Here is a 19933-nt window from a genome sequence, read left to right on the forward strand (position 1 = left end):
GTAGCGTATCGTTCAGTTACGTTGCCACGTCTCACGAATCTTATCGTGGCGGTACGATCGTAAATCGCAAGAACTGCGCGATCGTAAAAACGTGTATTCTCATTTTTGGCAAGAAGAAATTGAGTGGTGTTAATAAATTGACTAAACGTTCATTCTGAAGGGAGATCCGTATCGAAAAGAAACGTATCCGTTCGATGAGCGATCGTCGATCATTCAGATTTTTGTTTTTACTTCTTCATTTTTGTATACTTTTTAATATTAAAATAATTCGATTATTCTTTCTTTATGTATATAAAAAAATACTCGAAATTTTATTACAGCAAAAATGATCGTTTTACAAATTCGTCGTCGGTCTAATAATCTCAGATCTGCTTCATATTGTGAAACAATCGCATGAAATTGATTTACAATACATATTAAAAAAATCTCGAAAATTTCTTTTTTAAGATTTATCGCCTTTTGAAAGATCGTCGTTGTTATATCTTGTCACTAAAATCTCTGGTATCATATTTGCCTCCGCATTGATCACGTGGAAATTAGAATATTCCGTTACAGTGCAAGCCGAATTATTTTTGCTTTCTGTTACGTTGAAATTATATTCTTGTGCTGTGTCCCCGTGATTTCTGTTAACGGTATACCATTGCGACATCATTTCTCTAAGCGGTTGCAAGTTACTTGCATTTTGTTGAATCTTTTTCAATTCTTCGTTACACAGTTGCTCGATTTCTGCCAATCTCCGTTCATAAGCTTTAGCAACCACTTGACGATGCATGTTATAACGTTTCTCTGCTTGGGCTAATGCTAATGTATCCTGATATTTTGCAAGTTTCTTCTCGTATTCTAATATCGTAAGCTCTGTTAATGCTTTCTCCGATGTTACATCAACAATATAATCTATAAAAATCATATATCATAATAGTATTCGTTGTACAACAATGTATCACGTTTCGTTACCTATATCATTAGAAAGAGGAGATTCGGCTGCATATGCAGCTGCAGCTGCACGTGCAGCTGCAGTAGCTTCCTCTAATGCATAAATATCGCTTTGCTCTCTCAATAATTGAAATTCTTCTCTTTCTTTTCTCCAGAGAGTAGCTTCTTTTTTTAATTCCTCTCTCAAGTACATCATCAATTCGTTTAATGAATTAATACGCTCCCGAAGAGCACGACTGAAAACGTAAAGAATTAATAAAATATCGACGATCATTTATCGTAATTATCTAAAATTAAAATTTTTTATGATATAGTAAATACTCTATATATTTGGATTCCTCAGTTTCGTTGTTGTCAAACTCTCGATAATTTTTATTCGTAAGTAACGAATTCTCTGGTTGTTCTGCGTTAGCTGATAGTTTTTCGAATGTATTGCCGTATAAAATATCACCGTTTTCAGTAATCTCTACATTTTGAAGATCTAAAGTTAAATTGAGGTCGTCTCGAACCTTTCGATCATGTTCATTTTCATAGTCCTCTGAACTTCCGTTTCTGTTCTCGAAATCATTAACAGAGGTCCTACTACTGAGGGATCTGTCCGTTTGTATTTCTGATAAAGAAACATGCTCGTTTTCCATTAGGAATATTTTTAATTTTCGCCTATCAAAAAATTTTTATCGGGTCAATAGTTAAATTCTGTCTCGATCATAAAATACTCGATCGTTGCTCTCTTGTTTTCGTGAGATAAAAAAAATCCAGATTTAATTTACAAATATAGACATGTAGAAGAAATAAATCAATTTAAAACGATATATTTACTGCAAAAATATAATGAATTCATTTTTCTTTATAGATTTCATTATCAAATCGTATACTTTATTAAGTCGGTACAAAAAAAAGTCATCAACTTTTATAACATTGATATCGTAATAATCACTATGTTCTAATATAAAATATTATTATTACTTATGCATATATATAAAATATATTTGTACATGTGTAAAAATATTAAAATTATTCTGCACCAGGCCTTAGGAAGCTTATATAAAAATTTGTAGAATTTCTACTTTTTAAAGAAATTCAATAAATTACATAAATTTATATATTTATAAAAGTTTAGGCATTTGCTTCAATGTTGATATATCTAATATCTTACTAGGACAATTGGTCCGAGACATTTGTGCATACGGATATTGTTGCGTTATTGGACTATGTTTAATGTTTCCTATTTTCAGATCTGCTTTTGGTGATCCTTCCAGGCACATTACGTTATCATCTGCAAAGGGTAGTATTTGTCATCATCTCTGAATTGCTATATTTTGTAGATTACATTTTGAAAAATATAAATCCCTTACCTTCAATTTGTACATTATTTTTTCCTGGGAGCAATTGATATCTTTCCAGATAACGCATTGTAGCAAATGACAAGTTAGTTCCTTGCATATTACTTAACATAACTTGTTTTAATGATGTAGATCCCTGTTTTTGTGTTGTTAATTCAGCAAGTTGTTCATCACTTAAATATTTTAATGCTAATGCTTTCATGTGCATACTTGTATTTGTTTCAGTTATACCACTTGTAGCACGAGTAATATTTGCTTGATAGTCCAATCGTGGATAAAATGATGAATCAAATTCTACTCTACAAAAACAATATTATATAATAATATATGTTATATAAAATAAATAATAATTATATAATAGGATAAATTAAAAATAATATCTTGTTTATAAATAAATCTAGAAAATGCCATAGAAGAATACATACTTTCTTGTACCATTTTTTTCTCTAGATTCGGGCTTATCCACTAAACTAATACCAAGTTTTCGTAGCTGTTCTAAAGTGGCAACCTTCACAGTGTCTAATATTGTTTTATTTTCAATTTCATCTTGCTCTACATTGTTTCTTGTTTTTACATCTTTTGGATCGCTAGTATCCACAGTGGATGAATTCTGTAAAATTTGATTCACTTGTCCTAAAACGTTATTATAGAAAGTCCATCCAACTTTAGAAGTTCGTTTAATTTTATCACTCTCTTCATCGCTAGAATACTCTTGCATGTCAACATGAATACTTGGTTCAGGTGTTACTGGAGCCATTTCAGTTATTTTAAAATCACCACCACTTAGTACCAAACTATCTTCTACATGCTTATGTGTTTTCGTGAAACCATCAGATTTATCACATCTGTTTTCATTCTTTGTTTCTGTGTATTCTTTTGGATTATTAAGTACATCATTCGTTACACAATGCTCGTAATTATAAGGAGAAAATGCTGCATCTTTTGTAAGTCTTTGCATATCTTCTTTTTTTCTTTGTTTCTCTATTGGTGAATATGTTTGCTTCTGTGCATTCATTTTATTAGAATTTTGAAATATATCTTTATTTGGTTGAGATGATCCATTTATTCTTTCTACGGGAACACTTCGTGTGTTTTGAGTATCTACATGATTCCTCTTTTCCTGTAGATCTTTCATCGAACAACTTACATTAAAATTACTACTCTGTGGTTGACTAGAAGATAAATAACTTTCAGAATCTTCGACTATATTTTCCAACTGTCCAACGGGAAGTCTTGCGAAACAATTTTTATTTCTTTTTAATGTTTCACAAGTCTCCTGCAAATGTTTATTATTTTGTCTGTTTATGACATCATTCTGTATCTCATCCTTTTGAAGATTTTCATAATCCACTACAATAGGATTATTTTGAACCGTAAATTCAAAGCTTGTCATCACGCCAATAGATACTTGTTGTTCCATTACACCTTTCTCTGCATGTTGCTCTGATAGAATAAGTTCTGGTTGATTTCTAATTCTAATATCTTTACTATTTTCTAAATTTCTTTCTATAACAGAGGTACTTTGACAGGCATTTCTTTTAACTTTTTGATTTTGAGTTGTTTGATAATTGGAAGTATCTATAGTTCCTGCATGAATGTATCCATTTTGTTGTACTGTTTGAGTTGAACAAACACATTTCTTTTTGTCCATTAGAATATCTTTCTGCATTTTTAAAAGATTATCTACTTGTGATTGTAAAGACTGAATCTGTTCGCTTTGTGTATTCACTAATTGCAATAAATTTTTTATTGTTTCATGATTATCCGTATTATGATGGTGCATTGGATAAAAAGGTGGAAAAGGATATGTGCTCATATCAAAATATGGATATGGATAACTTGGATGTGACATTGGTGGAAATTTATTGTTAGAAAATACATTTGGAGCAGTTAAATTATGCACATGTGGATGATTCTCCGCATTGACCTGTGTTTGCACACAATTTTGAAGAACTAAATCTTTTTTATTTGCAGGAGCATAAGGTATATTTGTGTTATGATTATAACGATCATTACAAGTATTCAAATTTTCTTTAGAATTATTTAATAGTCTTATTCTCTCATTATAGTCTGAATAATCTTTACTAGGATTATTCGATGTCACACATTTGGTATTAGATGGATAATTATGTGGTGCACATGATCTTACATAATCTTGTTCTCTTTTATGAACATGTACATCTTTTTTTAAGATTCTATTACCATTACCGTACGAATCGTTACTTCTACCGATACTTTGTATAGAGGTTAAAGGGTTATGTGTATAATCATGTTGAACTTTATGTGAATTGCTAATCTCATCAACCTTATAATTAGGAGTTTTAGAAAAATTATACTCTCTCCAAGAAGCATACGATGCATGCTTGTTAAAAGAAGGAGAAGCAGAGACGTCAGACTTCACATTCCTATTCTCTGAAGGTTTATCAAAAATAAGAGATACTTCTGGCACCGATGAAACTGCAAAATTCTACATACGACATGTTTTATCTATTTATATAAAGTTTTGAAGAAAGATTAAAGTTACAATATGAAAATGGATGTACCTCAACTTTCGTTGTAGGCTTAGGTGTAATTCTCGGCTCAAATTCTTCCGCATCATTATTAAATTGACCTTGCATATCTTAATCGTTTACAGCAACAATATAAAATAATTCAAGTAACACTTCTTTCTTCAATTTTTACGATAACATATATCGCGTAAAAAATATTTCAAAGTATTCAAATAACGTTCACTCGACAACGCCACACCACTACGATATTGAAATTTCACTATCAGGAAATTAATATCCCGCGCGAAATCGTTTTACTTTATAGCTTCAACGTGATTGGTAGATAGATCAATTTAACTCCAGGCGAAGAAGAATTTCTTTTTTTGAATTTCGAAACGAATTACATTAAAAGTTTAATATGATAACGATCGAACGTTATTAAAATTTTTATCCCTATATCGATATCACAAATTTATAAATTTATTAATTGAATCCATTTATCGACGACGATGAAAAATTTAACATAAAAAACAAACCATACATACTTATCGCGAGAGAACATATTACAGTATTTAAACTAGTTGAGAATATTGTTATATAAATAAATCTGCTTAAAAAAAAAAAAAAAAGAAAAAAAAAGAAAAGAAAGAAAGAATGCCATGCTACGAAATCAATGTTAGTTAATCGTATGATCGATTATATTCAACCAATAACGTATACAATATAGAAGAATGTATGGGATGAATCACGTCTAAATATTCTCTGATAGGTAGGTAATGTCGAATGGTCGAAAATAAATGTAAATTCCCTAAATAAGAAACGTTGGTTTGTCCCTTGATTGACCAACAATATTCCGATTATCCGTTTACATATCATGTGACCTTTTCTCATTTATGCAAACCTCAGTAATATTTTGCTCACGATCTCACTGCAAAACAATAACAAACCCTTGTCTGAGGAGCTTGCGAACGTATTATTTTCTTAAGTGTATGGACCATATTAGGTGTCAGAAGAGTTTATTATTTCTTTCTATACGCTGTATTTTTGGTTAAGAAAAATACAGATTTCATTTGGAAAAGGAAAATGTACATCTACTTGCGATGTTGTCGGTTATAGAAGAAAATACTTGCTGACGAAAGTCATGGTCATCGTGCGTGGATATCGTAAACGTAGAGGGTCCAGTATGTAAACCGATCGACTAGACATTCGCGTAGACTGTCTAATAGACTGTGTAAACCAGTGTTCGGGATTATTATATACGCAATGTTTGATATTATCGAAAATTTGTGAATTTAAAGAACTTTACGCACGAATATTTACATCGTAAAGTGTGATTAATCCGCGCGTCCCGACCACGCGTGTTTAGACATGCGCTTCTTATACTAATTGAATTTAACGAAAGAATGTTTTTACACAGATGTTTGCATTAAGCTTTTTCCTTTCTGTTTTCTTTTTTTTTTTTTCCCCTTTACGAAAGATCGATTAAATAAGTGAAATTTTCAAGTGATTTAATAACAATATTATATATTCTCTTTTAATCCTCTACTCAAATGTGAAAGAACTACCATTGTTTCTGTGTATATAAATAAACGAAACAACAGGCTCGAGTAACGTAGGTATCTATTGTTTATACTATATTTACATATATACATACATGCGCGCGTGCGCGCGCGCGCAAACACACAGTACACACATATATATATATATATATATAGACATGATCATCTGAAGAGTTTAAAGTTTCTACAAATGCAAAACATTTATGTTGGTACAGTGAAACATACATGGTTTCGCAAATGGGAGATATTAGTTATCCAGAACTTTTATTGGATATTAAAGATAACACAATGGATAGTATAGTAAAACATGAGCCTCCACAAGAAATGGGTCCATCTTCTGCCTCCGTTCCAATACCTGGAGGACATAGAGGAACAAGAGGTATATACGACCAATTTTCTCCTTCGCCTCTTCAAACATCTACTTGGAGTAATAGGCCGGAGCATGTTGAATCTCCTTTCAAAATGGATCCAGATCAATTGGATATATCTTTTAAAATGGATGATGATGATATATTCCAAGTTGATAAAGCAGATCTTATACAAGGACCTACACTTGCTGAATTAAATGCCAATGATGATACACTTCTAGGAGATTTAAATTTTGATGATTTACTATTGCCAGAGGAATACATTCAACCGTTAAGGATCGGACCCAATGTCATTGCTTCCGGTGGTTCTTTGTTTAATAATAGTGGATCAGGATTTGCATCCAGTAGCTTTCCACAAACGGGAACTGCGTTCAGAAGTTGTCCAACATATACAACTACTAGTGGATTTACATTGAATAGAGAAATAAATATAACGGATAATTTTGAAGGTGTCAGTCCACCTGTTTTTACCAGTCCAGGAACTAGCAATGTTGCAGGTGCGCATAGATTTTTTGTTTTATCATTTTTGCTTTAATTTACATTCGTTATTCATTTTTCACATAATCGTTATTATGATACTTCATAGGTAGTTCTACGGCAAGTTCTTCGACTTCTCCTCATACAGCAACAAGATCAACTGGCCCGTCTACTCTCCACGAGTTATTAATGAAACGAAACGAAAGTTCGTTTAATACTCCAGTAACTAGCCAAATTGATACAGCGTCTGGTATGAGTGGTAAACCTAAAGTTTCTAGGCTCTCTATGTCTGCACCAACACAATCCATGGGATTAGAACAAATTTGGGCTCATAGAGAACCACGACAACATCTCTTAAGTACTGGCAGTCTTAGTTTAGTTGAAGCAGGATCTACGAGTAGTCTAAGCACTGGTGGTGCTCTTAGTCCAGACCCACTTTGTTATTTAGATCCCCTTAGTCACGATGAAGGATACGAAGACAGTGATGATGACAGTGATCATTACGATGATTACAGCAGTGATAATGGTATTCAAACATATATTAAAATATATCTCGTGCTATATTACAAAAAAATAAAAAAATAAAAAAAAAACAAAGAAAAACTAGTTTTTTTTCCGTAATTTGTAAGAAATATAACGAAATTATTTTGTTACAGATACTGGTGGTAGCGATGGAGAAGACCAAAGTAATGTTAGTCTAGGAGGTGATACAGCAGACATAGGAAGAGAGAGTAGACATAGTAAAAAAGAAAGATACTTTTGGCAATATAATGTTCAAGCCAAGGGTCCAAAAGGTCAACGTTTAGTTGCGAGAACACGACTGGAAGATCCTCATGTTTTGAACGAAGCTACGGATCCTGTATTCAGTCCTCATTGTGCTCTCAGAGGAATCAAGCACAGTGGTAAAGCACGTAAAGGAGATGGCAATGATCTTACTCCAAATCCACGAAAACTTTTTAGCATTGGCAAAGAATTAGATAAGCTCTCGCGCGTTATAAACGATATGACCCCTGTTTCTGAACTGCCTTTCACAGCAAGGCCTAAAACGCGAAAAGAAAAAAATAAATTAGCATCGCGCGCATGTCGTCTTAAGAAAAAAGCTCAACACGAAGCTAACAAAATAAAGTTACATGGTCTTGAACAAGAGCACAGTTGAGTAAAGATAGTTCTGATTTATTTAAAGTATATATAAGCTTCGCTTTGTCTATACATGTGTATATGTGTATACAAACATAAATGTAATGATTACTTTGAATGACACGATTTTTTATCATAGGACGATTGATCCAAGGTATATCACAAGCAAAACAAACTTTAGCCGCTAAACTAACGGAACCTAATCCTGAAAATCAGGAAGAACTAACAAGACAAATGGAAAAATATTGCAAATTGGCCACCAGTTAGTATAACTCAACATAATTATATACATAAAAATATTGATATCCTAATATCATATTTCCTATTACAGAGATACGCATAGCAAATCACTCTACAGAATTTGTCAATAAAGTGTTAGACAAGGTCAAAGCAGGAGTGCCTGATGGTGGCATTGATGATTTTTAATATAAACGAATCTTTTTTTTTACATCAACTTTATGTTTATACTTATGTACAGAAGATTGAGAGAAAGAGAGAGCGAGAGCGAGAGCGAGAGCGAGCGAGAAATTATGCTTTTACATTAAAACAGCTTCATTTTGTTTTTGTGAAAATGCGCTAAGGAACTATTGTTAATTTATTGATTAATGTGAATAAATATAATCGTTATATTATAATTACAGGTAGAAATTCATATTCTTAAGGAAATCGCAGAACCGACAATTTTGTGTACTCAGCTTTTATAATATGATACTATCTTCATTTTGTTAAAGACTGTGTTCTTTGTTATTGTATATAGTATTGGTTCAACTGTACATACTACTTTTTTAATCTTAATCAAGCAGGAACGATGTACCTTATTTATGCAGTAAAACTGACCACTCAATGAAATACCCTGTAATAAAATTCTTTTATTCTCTGTAGTAGTAGAATATAACTATTTTACTTCCTATATTTGTAAATTTGATCACGTAAATACATCTTTCGTGTATATACGCGTATATACATATAGGACGTTTTAGAAAAAAGCAATAGTTTATCAATAGTTATCATATAACAGGGCATGAAAGCGTATGTTTACATCTTTATGAAAATTGTAGAAAAAAAGAAAAAAACAAAACGAAGAAATACATCTCCTTCGTCGCTCTCTTTCTTTAAAGGAAAAGGATAGGTATGAATAATGTCGATAACATGATCTCTACAATATATTATATAATCAAAGAATTATATTATCCTTTTCATGTATTAAATTAGTTAGATATTATTATTAAATCTTATCTGTAATCTTGTTCGTTGATATTCATGAAAAAAAAAAAAAAAAATATTATCGATCAGGTAACAATCGAATGACTTTTCTATGAGACAAAATGTATTCTTGGATTATTTTTTTTATCTGAAAGCTACATAATAGCTTTAATAAAAAAAATCATTGTGTAATAAACAAATGATCTTAGAGCGTTGTTTGTTTCAAGAATGATTTCTATTGGTTCATTCTTATCGTTTGAATATTGCTGAGAAATGATTGGTCGAGTATTATACCATTAAATATTTGCTGCGTAAAACTATTATATATTTTAATCACGGTAGAATGACGATAAAGCAGAAACAGTTCTAGTATTTGTGCGTGTATATGCGGTGTATACGGAGTGAGGTTATTTGGTGCGAATCAAATTTCAAAGTAACTATGCCGATTATGCGAAAAATACCGTAAGTGATTATTTCTATTCAAAAATAATGGCAGAAAATCTGTCCAAACGGCCTTCCAAAGGAATCTTGAAAACGTCCAGCAGCTTCGATAATCCAGAAGCGCCTAGGTAATCATTTATTATATTGTACATTTATATCGTCACTTAGTAAAATTAAAACGATGATCTCACAGAAAATTTTCTTTGCATGACTAGAACGAACGGAACAAGTTTACATTGTATATACATATTATACACATTTAATATTCTCGTTCAAATTTGAAATACAGCGAAAGAATGAATATTCAATAATTAAATGTTAAAAATAATGATATTACAAAAGAATGACGTATTTTGTATATTTCGTTTATAGTTGATATATACATCTTTTAAATTAGAATCATCGAAATTGGATGCTGTGACTGTACTAGTTTATTAAAAAATATACTACGTTATATAAATCCGTGAATTATTTAATCGATATAATAATATATAGTAAATAATGATAAATACATAGCATGTACGAGTACAGCATCCCTGAATTTATTATTTACACAAAAAATACTTTGTGTATATATATTTTACATATATATTATAATATATAATATATTATATAATGTATAATATATTTATTTTGTATATATATATATACATATATAATCATTATTTTGTTTTTATAAAATTTAATAGGATTAGAATATTCGTATATCATTTTTTATTTTGCTTTCATAGACCAAATAAAGAAACAAAATGGGATGAAATGAATATTATTGCAACTCTTCATCCGCCCGAAAAAGATTATGGCCATATGAAAATAGATGAACCTAAAACCCCATATAATTATGAAGGCCTTGGCAGTGAACATGAATTCGATGAATTAGACTCTGTTGCCATTGCGGCTAAGTGAGTATTCAATTGGTATATGTGTGTGTGTAGATCATTTAAGTATATTGCTATTACTATAAAATAGTTAATTAAAGACTTACATTTTATGTAATTATTAAATTTTTATTAATTCGAGATAATTAATTCAAATTAGAAATTTTTCAAAATTGTTTATAAAAATTTAGATTAGCTGAAGGTACTAAAGCAAAAGTTTTTGAAGAGCAAAGTGAAGAAGACGAGGATGAAGAGGATGAAGAAACACCAGAGGAAAGAGGTGAAGCAATCGTTTTAAAATCTTTTTACAAAATTTATTTAGCAAAAGAATATTAATGAAGGAATATTACCAAAGATAATAAGAACGTATAACTCATTTGAAAGGAAAAAATTTTTAATTTTTCATTATTTCCATTTTGCAAAATAATTTGCTTTACTTATAGAAAAAAGGAAAGCGTTTGAAGCAAAAAGAAAAGGTCATTATCGCGAATGGCATGCTGTTCAATTAGCACGTAAACAGCTTTTGGAACAAGATGAAGATGAAGACGAGGAGGATGAAGTGGAAAATAAAATTGACAGTGATACATCATCGGAAGAAGAGAGCGCATTTAAAACACGTTTTAAATGCATGCCGTCCTGTAAGAGAAGGGAAAACAAATAAATAATAAACAAGTCTTTAGTAATCCAATTTTATATCATAGATAGTTCTATGTCATCATTTGTAAATAAATATAACAGACTTTTATAATTTCTTAGTTTCAGTATGTTACTGATTAGTTACATCTTTTAATTTATATTAAAATTCCATTAAGACTCATTATTATTTGATAATTCTTTACATATTCGTTTTATATTAATTATATTTGTATGTGTGTATATATATATATATATATATATATATATATATATATATATATATATTTCAGTGTAATGACTACTATTATAAATTAGGCATTTTCATGGTAATAATTTTGTATATATGTACAATTGAAATTATAATTTGAATTGCCGTGCATTTAAAAGGACTCATATTTATTAGAATATTATATTTTTGGTTTTTTTTTTTTTATGTTACTGTGCATAATAGAAATAATATAACATTGCATCATTGTAATTAAATTACATTTAACAACCATTACCAACCTCGTGTCAAGATTAGTACAAATTTACGTGTGCAGTATTGAATAGAAAGGAATACACAAATTTTGAGAAGAATGCAGTTAAACTTAATCAAGTATTCCATACTATAATGATTATAATCGTTCTTATATATACTAAATAGACATAAGCCATTGAATGTAACAATGGACTGAAATATGTAATTAGAAGTAACGTATTAAACGTAGCATAGCTTAAAAAAAGGTACATGATTGTGACTAATCAAAGAAAGTGTATGCATATATATTAGAGTTGCCATTCCTTTTGAAGTCAAATAACAATATATTGTACAATATATCCGTCTGACAATTAGATACATTTTTATTACAGTGATAGAAATCAATAAAGATTCTGATAATATATCTTTTACATTAGATTTTAATTATTTCCATAAACGAAAGTGAATTTGATGAAAGTTGCGCGGAACTATTACAAATAAACTTTAAGCTATTTTCTAGTATGCTTATTAACTATATTAATAATTGCCATGCATAGGAAACAAAAGATGTATTATCCAAAGATAAATAAATTAATTATCAATTAATCGTTCTTATCTTTTTATTGAATTTTATTACACTTAATATATATATATATATATATATATATATATATATATATATATATAATATTATACTTTTTTTATGCTACAGTTGTATTAAAAGCAAAAAAAAAATGCAATTAGTGATCTAATAACATGTCGCAATTTATGTGTAAATTAAGAAAAAACTCAATTTTAGTTGTTAATACTTCCTAAAAAATATTTCTTTTGCAAAACTGCCATTATATCAGATAGCAAGAAAATTATATTAATTACAAAGAAATTTATTGGGAATATATTATAAAAGAAATTGAAAAAATTTCATAAATTCTTCAAAACGTGTAGAAAACATAATTTTTTTCAGAACGTGTACATAAAACTATAATAATAAAATTTTATTGACTCAATGAAATTATGTACAAAAGCTTTGTAGTCATAGTATAATAAAATTGGATAAAGATCGACAAATGAGATTTTTTAAGCACAATATTATTAACATAACAATGATTATTAATACATTTATAAGATAAAACAGTCAGCGATAAAAGAAGATATATTACAGTGCTGAACATTTCTATTACTGTTTCATGATTATATAGAAAATAGTAATCCAACATTCGAATAAATGTCCGAATTTTCTATGTTACAATTAATCAATTAATATAAATTGAAAAAATGTCATATGTGTGTGATCTTTCATAGTGCCACATTATTCAACTATAATTATCTAGATGTCATAATATATGTACATAATTGTTTTTACTCATCAAGCACATAGAATATTAATTCAAGCACAGTATGGGTATCTTGACTGCTTTGTGCAGCTTTATGTAGAATTTGTATTAATTCATTATCAAGACTGTTCATATAGATAGGTGGTAACTTTGCACCTTCACTACCAGCTTCATATCCAACCTATATACATTATTAAATTATTTAAAGAATGAAACGATATATATGAATGTTTAATAACAAATAAAAAATTGTATAATTATAACATACATTATCTGGATGAATAGTAGTCCTAACACCAATTTTTGTAAGTCCTGCAGTTGCTAGAAGATCTAAAAGTTTAACTAAAGCTGCACATGTGGCCCTTGCTATACTCTCTGATAATTTATTTATGTCCATAGGATCGTGAACACCATTTGGATGATCGTCTGACTGCGGATATAATTTATTTTTTTATAATTTATTGTTTTAATATATAAAACAATAAACTTATTTTAATTTATTTTAATAAATATAATATCTCACATTATTAATGGAATATATAAGGTAAGATTAATAAAATATTATACATACTTTAATAATGAAGACCTCTGTCCAACGAATAAATCGACTGGTTCCTCTATAATCTGTAGCATTATGAACTCTGATAGAAGGTACTCCATCCATTAATTGTCCATCGATAGGACTTTTAACTCTGTTAGTATATGATTTTAAACAAAATTAAAAAAAATTACAAATCACCAAAACATGTAATGAACCCAAAAGATCTATTATTGGTCTTACCCTAAATTAAATTGCACATCATTCTCTACCCATTTTATATTTACAGTTTCATCTGGTTCTGCTGCACCTTGACGTCCACAGCCAATTGAAAAATCATGCATATTCTTAAGAGCTGCTTTTAAAGCTTCCATTTTTTCTGGCATTATTTCTACCATTAAACCATCTTCTACTATACTCGACTTAGCAGACAATCCCATTGATGATTTTAATGCACCATTAATGACTATAAAACTTGCTCCAGTTACTAGAAAAGAAACGCTTGAGCTTATCTGTATTTTTTATATCGTATATTAAAGCTGTTTTTATATGATGTAGTAAACAAATTGTACCTGTCCTTGGTTTATTTTGAATATTAATAGCCTGTGTTTGGTAACTGCTTTCATCTCCTGTATTTGTTTGTATACACACTAAATGTGAATCAGCAGTAATACTAAAATTCGAGGCAAATGCCAAAACATGATCATTAGAATTATTTAGACCCTTTATAACTTGATCGTATCTATTTCTAGGAAACATAACATCTGTTGTTCTATTTTTCAAATGAATCGTTAGTCCTCTGACACCCGGTAACGTGTATCCAAAGTTTCTAAAATCCGCCAACACTTTCATAACTGTATGTCCAATTTCGAAATAAAGTGCATCTCGAAATCTAACGGAGACTAGCGGGCAAGGATAATAACGATATTCAGCACCAAGACGTAATACAAGACGTAACGGAAATACTTTTGCCCATGGAGTCTCCCATCTGACAAACAAATGTGAATGTATGTACAAATATATATATATATATTTTTTTTTGACGTTAATTTAACAAATAGTTGTATTTTAAAACGTACCTATGAATTAAAAGGCCTACTAGAAAAGGTGCTGGTGGTAAAACAATTTTTTGTAAACATTGTAAGGTTTGTCGAATAAATAAAAATCCTGCATGTTCACGAGAGCCCAAAAGATTGCCTCCCTGATGTATTGAGACAGAAAGCTCTGTCATCGTATTACCTATGTATATCATAATGTAAAAAAAAAATTGATAAATTGTTATATACAATTCGTAATTTAAGGACAAAAGAAATATGTAATATTAACCTTTTGTTGCTTCTACGTATATATGATTAATATACATAAGAAGATCTTTTGGTATTTGAGTTTCATCTGGTAAAGTTTCTAATAATAATATAATTTCATCTTGACCAACACAGGCCAATCCTTTTGAAGTAACATTCCAACATATTCTGTTTACACAGCAACTTACTAAAAAGAAGGAAAAAAAAAAAAGAAAAGAAAAGAAAAGAAGAAAAAGAAAAAATATAAGAAAATAAATTTATAATATCTATTTTTTGTTCATGTTGTATAGATTACTTCTTCTACTTACAATTTGTTATTTTAACATATGCATAAAGATTTTTGTTAATTGCAAACATTACTGGTGGTTCACATTCATTTTTTAATGTTCTGTAAAGAAGATCTTGGTCGGTCACGTTATGATAAGAAATTTCTAAAAACACAAAATAAAAATTATGATAGAATAAAGTGATTGATATTTTCTAATCATAATTATTTGAAATATGATATTGCTTTCTTACGGCCTTTATGTATGGTGACTGTTGGTGGTAGCATATTAGGATCTTGTGGTATGTAACTGTTTGTATTGGGGTCCAAAGGCAATAGATTTTGTTTTTTACTTCCACCGGATATTGAAGATGAATCAGAAGCAGATACTCGCTTGTTTCCTGTTTTCCGATAAGGTGGTTTTAAATCCCAAGATGAATCTAGTTCTGTCAGGTCACATCCAGGCCTTATTCCTATGTTTAGTTATTTGTGTGTGAAAAGAAAACAAACAGGAAGGGGCAGGATTGATAACATAAATATGTATTAAAAAAAACTAAAGTCAAAAAATAAAATATATATGTGGGGGATTAACATTAATGAGATAACAAAAAAATAAAGAACTTAACATAAATGGATGGAATATATATATGTGGATGGCTTTAGGATTATAGTTGTACAAGTTATATAATTATACATATACACATTTGTAAAATTACTAGCAATAATTAAAGAATGAAAGAGTAAGATATGAAATATTTTGAATCAATCACTCTTGTTCCAGACCTTTAGCTAAACATTATATAAATTTATATATGTAATAATTCGATAATATATATAATTTTTTTTATACAAATGTTACTCACCATCACTAAACATGACAGACTTAGATCCTTCTGAACGCTGCTTTGTACTACCCTCCCTTTTAAGAACACCAACAGGCACCATTACTGTTGGTGGTGGCGGCGGCAATCCACCTGCTAGTTGCTGTAAAGGTGGTATAGTTGAACAATATTCCATAGGATTATTTGGATTAGGTGGTCTTCCCTATAATCATTTATAAAATAATCCTACTATTAGCAATAAGTAATTCTTTTCTTTCTTAAGAAGATGCACTCCAAGTATAACATATCTATATGAGAGCCGTAGGATTACTATATTTACAATCTTCATTATGTTACTCCCTACACTTACTTGAGGAGAGTTAACTTCACCATTGTTACCATAGCTTACACAGTTTGTAGGCCAATTATTTGCTTCGTGTTGATTTTCAGCTATGAAAAAAACAACATTTATTCAAATATTTTTATACATTTGAAACAAAAATTTTTTATACATATTGAAATAAAAAACATTTACCTTTCATTAGAAGCTGATAACAGGCAACGCAGACTCTTGAATGAATATTACCTTGATATTCCAATTTGTATTTCATATTACAACACTTGCTACAGAGCACCTGCAATAGTAATAAAAAAAATGTAAGATAAAGAATGTAATTTAGATTTACATAAGTCATCATTTACCTTTCCACAAGCACGGCAATGATGGCGTCGCTTAAGGACAGTAAATTTTAAATCGCATAACATACAACTAGAAGCATCACTATCGGGAATCCAGAAGGGTGGTTGTTTTCCAAGTATTTTAACAGACTCTGCTAAAGTACTTTCTGAGAGATCAACCACTGTTTCTCGGCTGTTAGTACCATTACCTTCATTTTCTGATGTACCTTGCTGCCTGGAAGTGTTACTAGGAGAACCTGTGTTAATTATTTTTTTTACATTTCATATTATAAAAATTTGCGACTAAAAATAGTATTCATTATATTTTTTTTTTTTTGGATTAAATAATACAATAATTACTTTTTAAATAAAAAATATAAAAAAAATATATAATATTATATACCTGATGTATGATGGTCATTCATACTAACTGTTAAAGCGATATCTAAAGTTTGTGGACGAACTGCTTTATTTCCTCCTTCTGTATTTTCATTATGTTCTGAATTATTTTCTGCACATACATCTGTACTTTTTGGTTGTATATCAGTACATAAATTAACAACATCATTTAAAGTTTTATTATCTTGTAACTTATGACTTTTGTCTTTGGTATCATAACTAGTATTACCAAGTATTTGTAATTCACTAATTTGATTATTATTTTGTTCTGAAGATGAAACTATATCTTTATTATTTTGCATTGTACAAACATTAGTTTTAACAGGTTGTAAAATTTCTTCTGATTGATCAGATTCATTATTTCCAATTTTAAGCACGTGTTTATCTTCAGAAGATGCCCAACTTTGTGCTTCATTTGTAGGTTGATTTTTTGTCTCTGTATCTTTAACATATTCTACATTATCTACAGAATTTTCCATGTCTTTAACAATTATGTTATTATCACTTTTTGTTTGTATGTGTTCTTCTTTATTTACAGGAATAATGGTTGTAAAATTATTAGACTTTTTCATATATCTTTCATCTTGTAAAATATTATCAGATACTTTTTCTCTTACTATGTCTTGATCATGTTTATTCACAGAACTTTTTTCAGAACATTCTTCAGTTTTTGTTTTAAATTCTTTTTCTAAAATTTGGCTATTGTCAATTTTATTAGTTGTTACATGACTTTTTTTATCGTCTTTAGACTCTTCATAAGAAAATGTATTGTTACTTATATTATTTTCAGCAGTATTATTGTATGTTTCATAAAACAAAACATGCACTGCTTTTTTTGGTAGTTTTCTATTATTTTCCGTTAATTTTTCTTCTATTTCTAATGTTTCTAAATATTTACTTAACTCTTCTTCTGATAAATCATTCATATTATTAAATCCAACTGGCTTTTGTGCAGAATATGCAACATTCGTAGTTTCATGAGAATTTGATGGCAATGTGTTTCCATCAATATGAGATTCATTTACCTTCTCAGAAGTTATCCCATTAGAAATATTTATTGCTTCAGCTTCTAAAATTTTAGTTGTATACAATTCATCTGTTATTTTACATGCAGTATCCGACTCTAATACATCTTCTGAAGTATTATCATTAATTTTTTTATCTTCAAATACATGTATATGCTCATATTGAATATCTTCTGTATTGGGTTGAATAATTTTTTCTTGTTTATCAGAATCAATATCTTCATTATTATCTACTTCTTCGCTTTTGTATTCAATATTTTTAAGATCCTGTTTATTACTCTCTACATGTAATTTTGAAGATTGCAACGTATCTGCATTAACAAATTGATTTGTATTTTCTATTACATCCTGATTCAATGATAGAACATTTTGTTCCACATCATTGCATATTTCTTCAACTATTTTACTTTTATCTGTTGTAATTGTAGTTAAATTATGATCAATGATCTCTGTACTTGTACTAGATATAACTTCTTCCTCATTAACCATATCAGGTTGTTTTTTAGGCCTAATCTCTTGTTTATCCAACATACCGTCTACATAATCCAAACTTATCGTTGGCGCATTTATATATTCATTTAAACTATTTAACACATTGCTAACAGTAGGCTTTATATTTGGTTGATTTAATTTTTTATCGTATCTATTTTGAAGTTGCTGGTTGTTATTACTATTTTGTTGTTTTGTCAATAACGTCTGAGATGTGTTATTATAAATTGTAATAGAAATAGGTTCAGGATCTTGATGATATATACATTGCTTTTGTGTAACTTTATGGTCACTGGTAGAATTTTCTGCATGAAAATGATTTATGGAGTCTGTACATTTTCGTGCCGAATCATCTTTATGATAATTATTTTGCGGCAAGATTATGTTTTTGTCAAGCGAAGACTTACTTTCTGTAATAACATTAGAGCTGTTCTCATGCTTTCCAAATGACAATACTTCGAATTCTTGAATTAATCTGCCACTGTCAACAGTAGTTACGTTTGTAGATGTCGATTCTATACCACACCTATCTACAGGCAATGTAGCGTTAGTTATTGGAGAAGTTACAGACGCTATTTGCTCTGCACAATCTGAAAAAATGTATATATATATATATATATATATATATTACTTTAATTACATTATATTATATATAAAAATTAAATATTTTGAACAAAAAGTGTTTTTATGTTCATATAAAATATATCACAATACGTACCAAACAATAATAATCTTATTAATAAACCAATTATGAATTGAATTAATTTCATTTAGAAAATAAATATCAACAAAAATAATTTATAATATACCTTCATTAAATTCGAAGTCATCAAGAACCTTGTCTAAATCGATTGCAAATTTCTCCATTGTATAAATCACTGGCGTTTATAGAATAAGTACCATGTATAAAACAGGTTTATACGATTTTTGATAGTAAAACATGTAGTAACAGTGTCAAAGGCGCAAGAGCGATGTGCACTGATACTGGATTATAGATATTTTTTGTAAACACGTAAGAAAAGATAACAAAGAATATTATTTCTTGATAATATTCTAACGTCGAAGTTTGTTATTTTATGAGAAACGAAATTTCCGTATTATAAAATGTAAAAAAAAAAAAAAAAAAAAAACAAAATATTACAGTTCGATATTTTTT

At 29.3% G+C, this 19933-nt stretch overlaps 5 protein-coding genes across 12 annotated transcripts; 2 read left to right on the top strand and 3 right to left on the bottom strand.

Moving 5' to 3' along the window:
- Window positions 1-19: 19 nt before the first annotated feature.
- Window positions 20-1689, bottom strand: LOC122631979. The gene is made up of 3 exons (XM_043818280.1): window positions 1255-1689; window positions 955-1169; window positions 20-894 (listed from the first exon to the last, which is right to left on the bottom strand). The coding sequence occupies exons 1-3, from the start codon at window positions 1569-1571 to the stop codon at window positions 443-445; spliced, it is 984 nt and encodes a 327-aa protein (XP_043674215.1). The 5' UTR covers window positions 1572-1689; the 3' UTR covers window positions 20-442.
- Window positions 1690-1787: 98 nt separating this feature from the next.
- Window positions 1788-5178, bottom strand: LOC122631963. Its single transcript, XM_043818246.1, has 4 exons — window positions 4820-5178; window positions 2702-4743; window positions 2289-2575; window positions 1788-2209 (listed from the first exon to the last, which is right to left on the bottom strand). Exons 1-4 carry the CDS (start codon window positions 4892-4894, stop codon window positions 2040-2042), a joined length of 2574 nt encoding a protein of 857 aa, XP_043674181.1. The 5' UTR covers window positions 4895-5178; the 3' UTR covers window positions 1788-2039.
- Window positions 5179-5435: 257 nt separating this feature from the next.
- LOC122631968 (protein CREBRF homolog) lies at window positions 5436-9187 on the top strand. 3 transcript variants are annotated; one of them, XM_043818258.1, is made up of 7 exons: window positions 5436-6377; window positions 6540-6703; window positions 6914-7189; window positions 7279-7695; window positions 7826-8320; window positions 8446-8568; window positions 8638-9187. In XM_043818258.1, exons 2-7 carry the CDS (start codon window positions 6550-6552, stop codon window positions 8730-8732), a joined length of 1560 nt encoding a protein of 519 aa, XP_043674193.1. In that variant the 5' UTR covers window positions 5436-6377; window positions 6540-6549; the 3' UTR covers window positions 8733-9187. The 3 variants fall into 3 exon arrangements, with proteins under 3 accessions (XP_043674193.1, XP_043674192.1, XP_043674191.1); XM_043818257.1 differs by having other exon boundaries at window positions 5436-6381; window positions 6540-7189; XM_043818256.1 differs by having other exon boundaries at window positions 6540-7189.
- A 639-nt stretch (window positions 9188-9826) lies between these two features.
- LOC122631984 (protein phosphatase inhibitor 2-like) lies at window positions 9827-12530 on the top strand. The gene is made up of 4 exons (XM_043818292.1): window positions 9827-10078; window positions 10682-10852; window positions 11020-11108; window positions 11272-12530. The coding sequence occupies exons 1-4, from the start codon at window positions 9999-10001 to the stop codon at window positions 11487-11489; spliced, it is 558 nt and encodes a 185-aa protein (XP_043674227.1). The 5' UTR covers window positions 9827-9998; the 3' UTR covers window positions 11490-12530.
- A 463-nt stretch (window positions 12531-12993) lies between these two features.
- LOC122631960 (zinc finger FYVE domain-containing protein 9) lies at window positions 12994-19914 on the bottom strand. 6 transcript variants are annotated; one of them, XM_043818243.1, is made up of 15 exons: window positions 19587-19914; window positions 17268-19367; window positions 16889-17121; window positions 16722-16821; window positions 16557-16636; window positions 16229-16349; window positions 15620-15766; window positions 15409-15531; window positions 15123-15287; window positions 14876-15035; window positions 14369-14784; window positions 14040-14283; window positions 13830-13950; window positions 13527-13688; window positions 12994-13439 (listed from the first exon to the last, which is right to left on the bottom strand). In XM_043818243.1, the coding sequence occupies exons 1-15, from the start codon at window positions 19642-19644 to the stop codon at window positions 13284-13286; spliced, it is 4386 nt and encodes a 1461-aa protein (XP_043674178.1). In that variant the 5' UTR covers window positions 19645-19914; the 3' UTR covers window positions 12994-13283. The 6 variants fall into 6 exon arrangements, with proteins under 6 accessions (XP_043674178.1, XP_043674177.1, XP_043674175.1 ...); XM_043818242.1 differs by having other exon boundaries at window positions 15620-15811; XM_043818240.1 differs by having other exon boundaries at window positions 15620-15838.
- Window positions 19915-19933: the final 19 nt, after the last annotated feature.

Source organism: Vespula pensylvanica, chromosome 9 (genome assembly GCF_014466175.1).
Source record: "Vespula pensylvanica isolate Volc-1 chromosome 9, ASM1446617v1, whole genome shotgun sequence".
Classification (NCBI taxonomy): Eukaryota; Metazoa; Arthropoda; class Insecta; order Hymenoptera; family Vespidae; genus Vespula; species Vespula pensylvanica.

Excerpts from the sequence above, each read along its gene's own strand:
- LOC122631979 (XM_043818280.1), bottom strand. The coding sequence starts at position 1,571 with ATGGAAAACGAGCATGTTTCTTTATCAGAAATACAAACGGACAGATCC. Across the intron at positions 1,170-1,254 it reads GAGGAATCCAAATATATAGA|TCGTGCTCTTCGGGAGCGTA; the intron begins GTATTTACTATA and ends TTACGTTTTCAG. Across the intron at positions 895-954 it reads TCCTCTTTCTAATGATATAG|ATTATATTGTTGATGTAACA; the intron begins GTAACGAAACGT and ends TGATTTTTATAG.
- LOC122631963 (XM_043818246.1), bottom strand. The coding sequence starts at position 4,894 with ATGCAAGGTCAATTTAATAATGATGCGGAAGAATTTGAGCCGAGAATT. Across the intron at positions 2,576-2,701 it reads GAAAAAAATGGTACAAGAAA|AGTAGAATTTGATTCATCAT; the intron begins GTATGTATTCTT and ends TTGTTTTTGTAG. Across the intron at positions 2,210-2,288 it reads AAATAATGTACAAATTGAAG|ATGATAACGTAATGTGCCTG; the intron begins GTAAGGGATTTA and ends TACCCTTTGCAG.
- LOC122631968 (XM_043818257.1), top strand. The coding sequence starts at position 6,550 with ATGGTTTCGCAAATGGGAGATATTAGTTATCCAGAACTTTTATTGGAT. Across the intron at positions 7,190-7,278 it reads AGGAACTAGCAATGTTGCAG|GTAGTTCTACGGCAAGTTCT; the intron begins GTGCGCATAGAT and ends GATACTTCATAG. Across the intron at positions 7,696-7,825 it reads TGATTACAGCAGTGATAATG|ATACTGGTGGTAGCGATGGA; the intron begins GTATTCAAACAT and ends ATTTTGTTACAG.
- LOC122631984 (XM_043818292.1), top strand. The coding sequence starts at position 9,999 with ATGGCAGAAAATCTGTCCAAACGGCCTTCCAAAGGAATCTTGAAAACG. Across the intron at positions 10,853-11,019 it reads TCTGTTGCCATTGCGGCTAA|ATTAGCTGAAGGTACTAAAG; the intron begins GTGAGTATTCAA and ends ATAAAAATTTAG. Across the intron at positions 11,109-11,271 it reads AGAAACACCAGAGGAAAGAG|AAAAAAGGAAAGCGTTTGAA; the intron begins GTGAAGCAATCG and ends CTTTACTTATAG.
- LOC122631960 (XM_043818238.1), bottom strand. The coding sequence starts at position 19,644 with ATGGAGAAATTTGCAATCGATTTAGACAAGGTTCTTGATGACTTCGAA. Across the intron at positions 16,410-16,556 it reads GTGAAGTTAACTCTCCTCAA|GGAAGACCACCTAATCCAAA; the intron begins GTAAGTGTAGGG and ends AAATGATTATAG. Across the intron at positions 14,785-14,875 it reads GTAGGCCTTTTAATTCATAG|ATGGGAGACTCCATGGGCAA; the intron begins GTACGTTTTAAA and ends TTTGTTTGTCAG.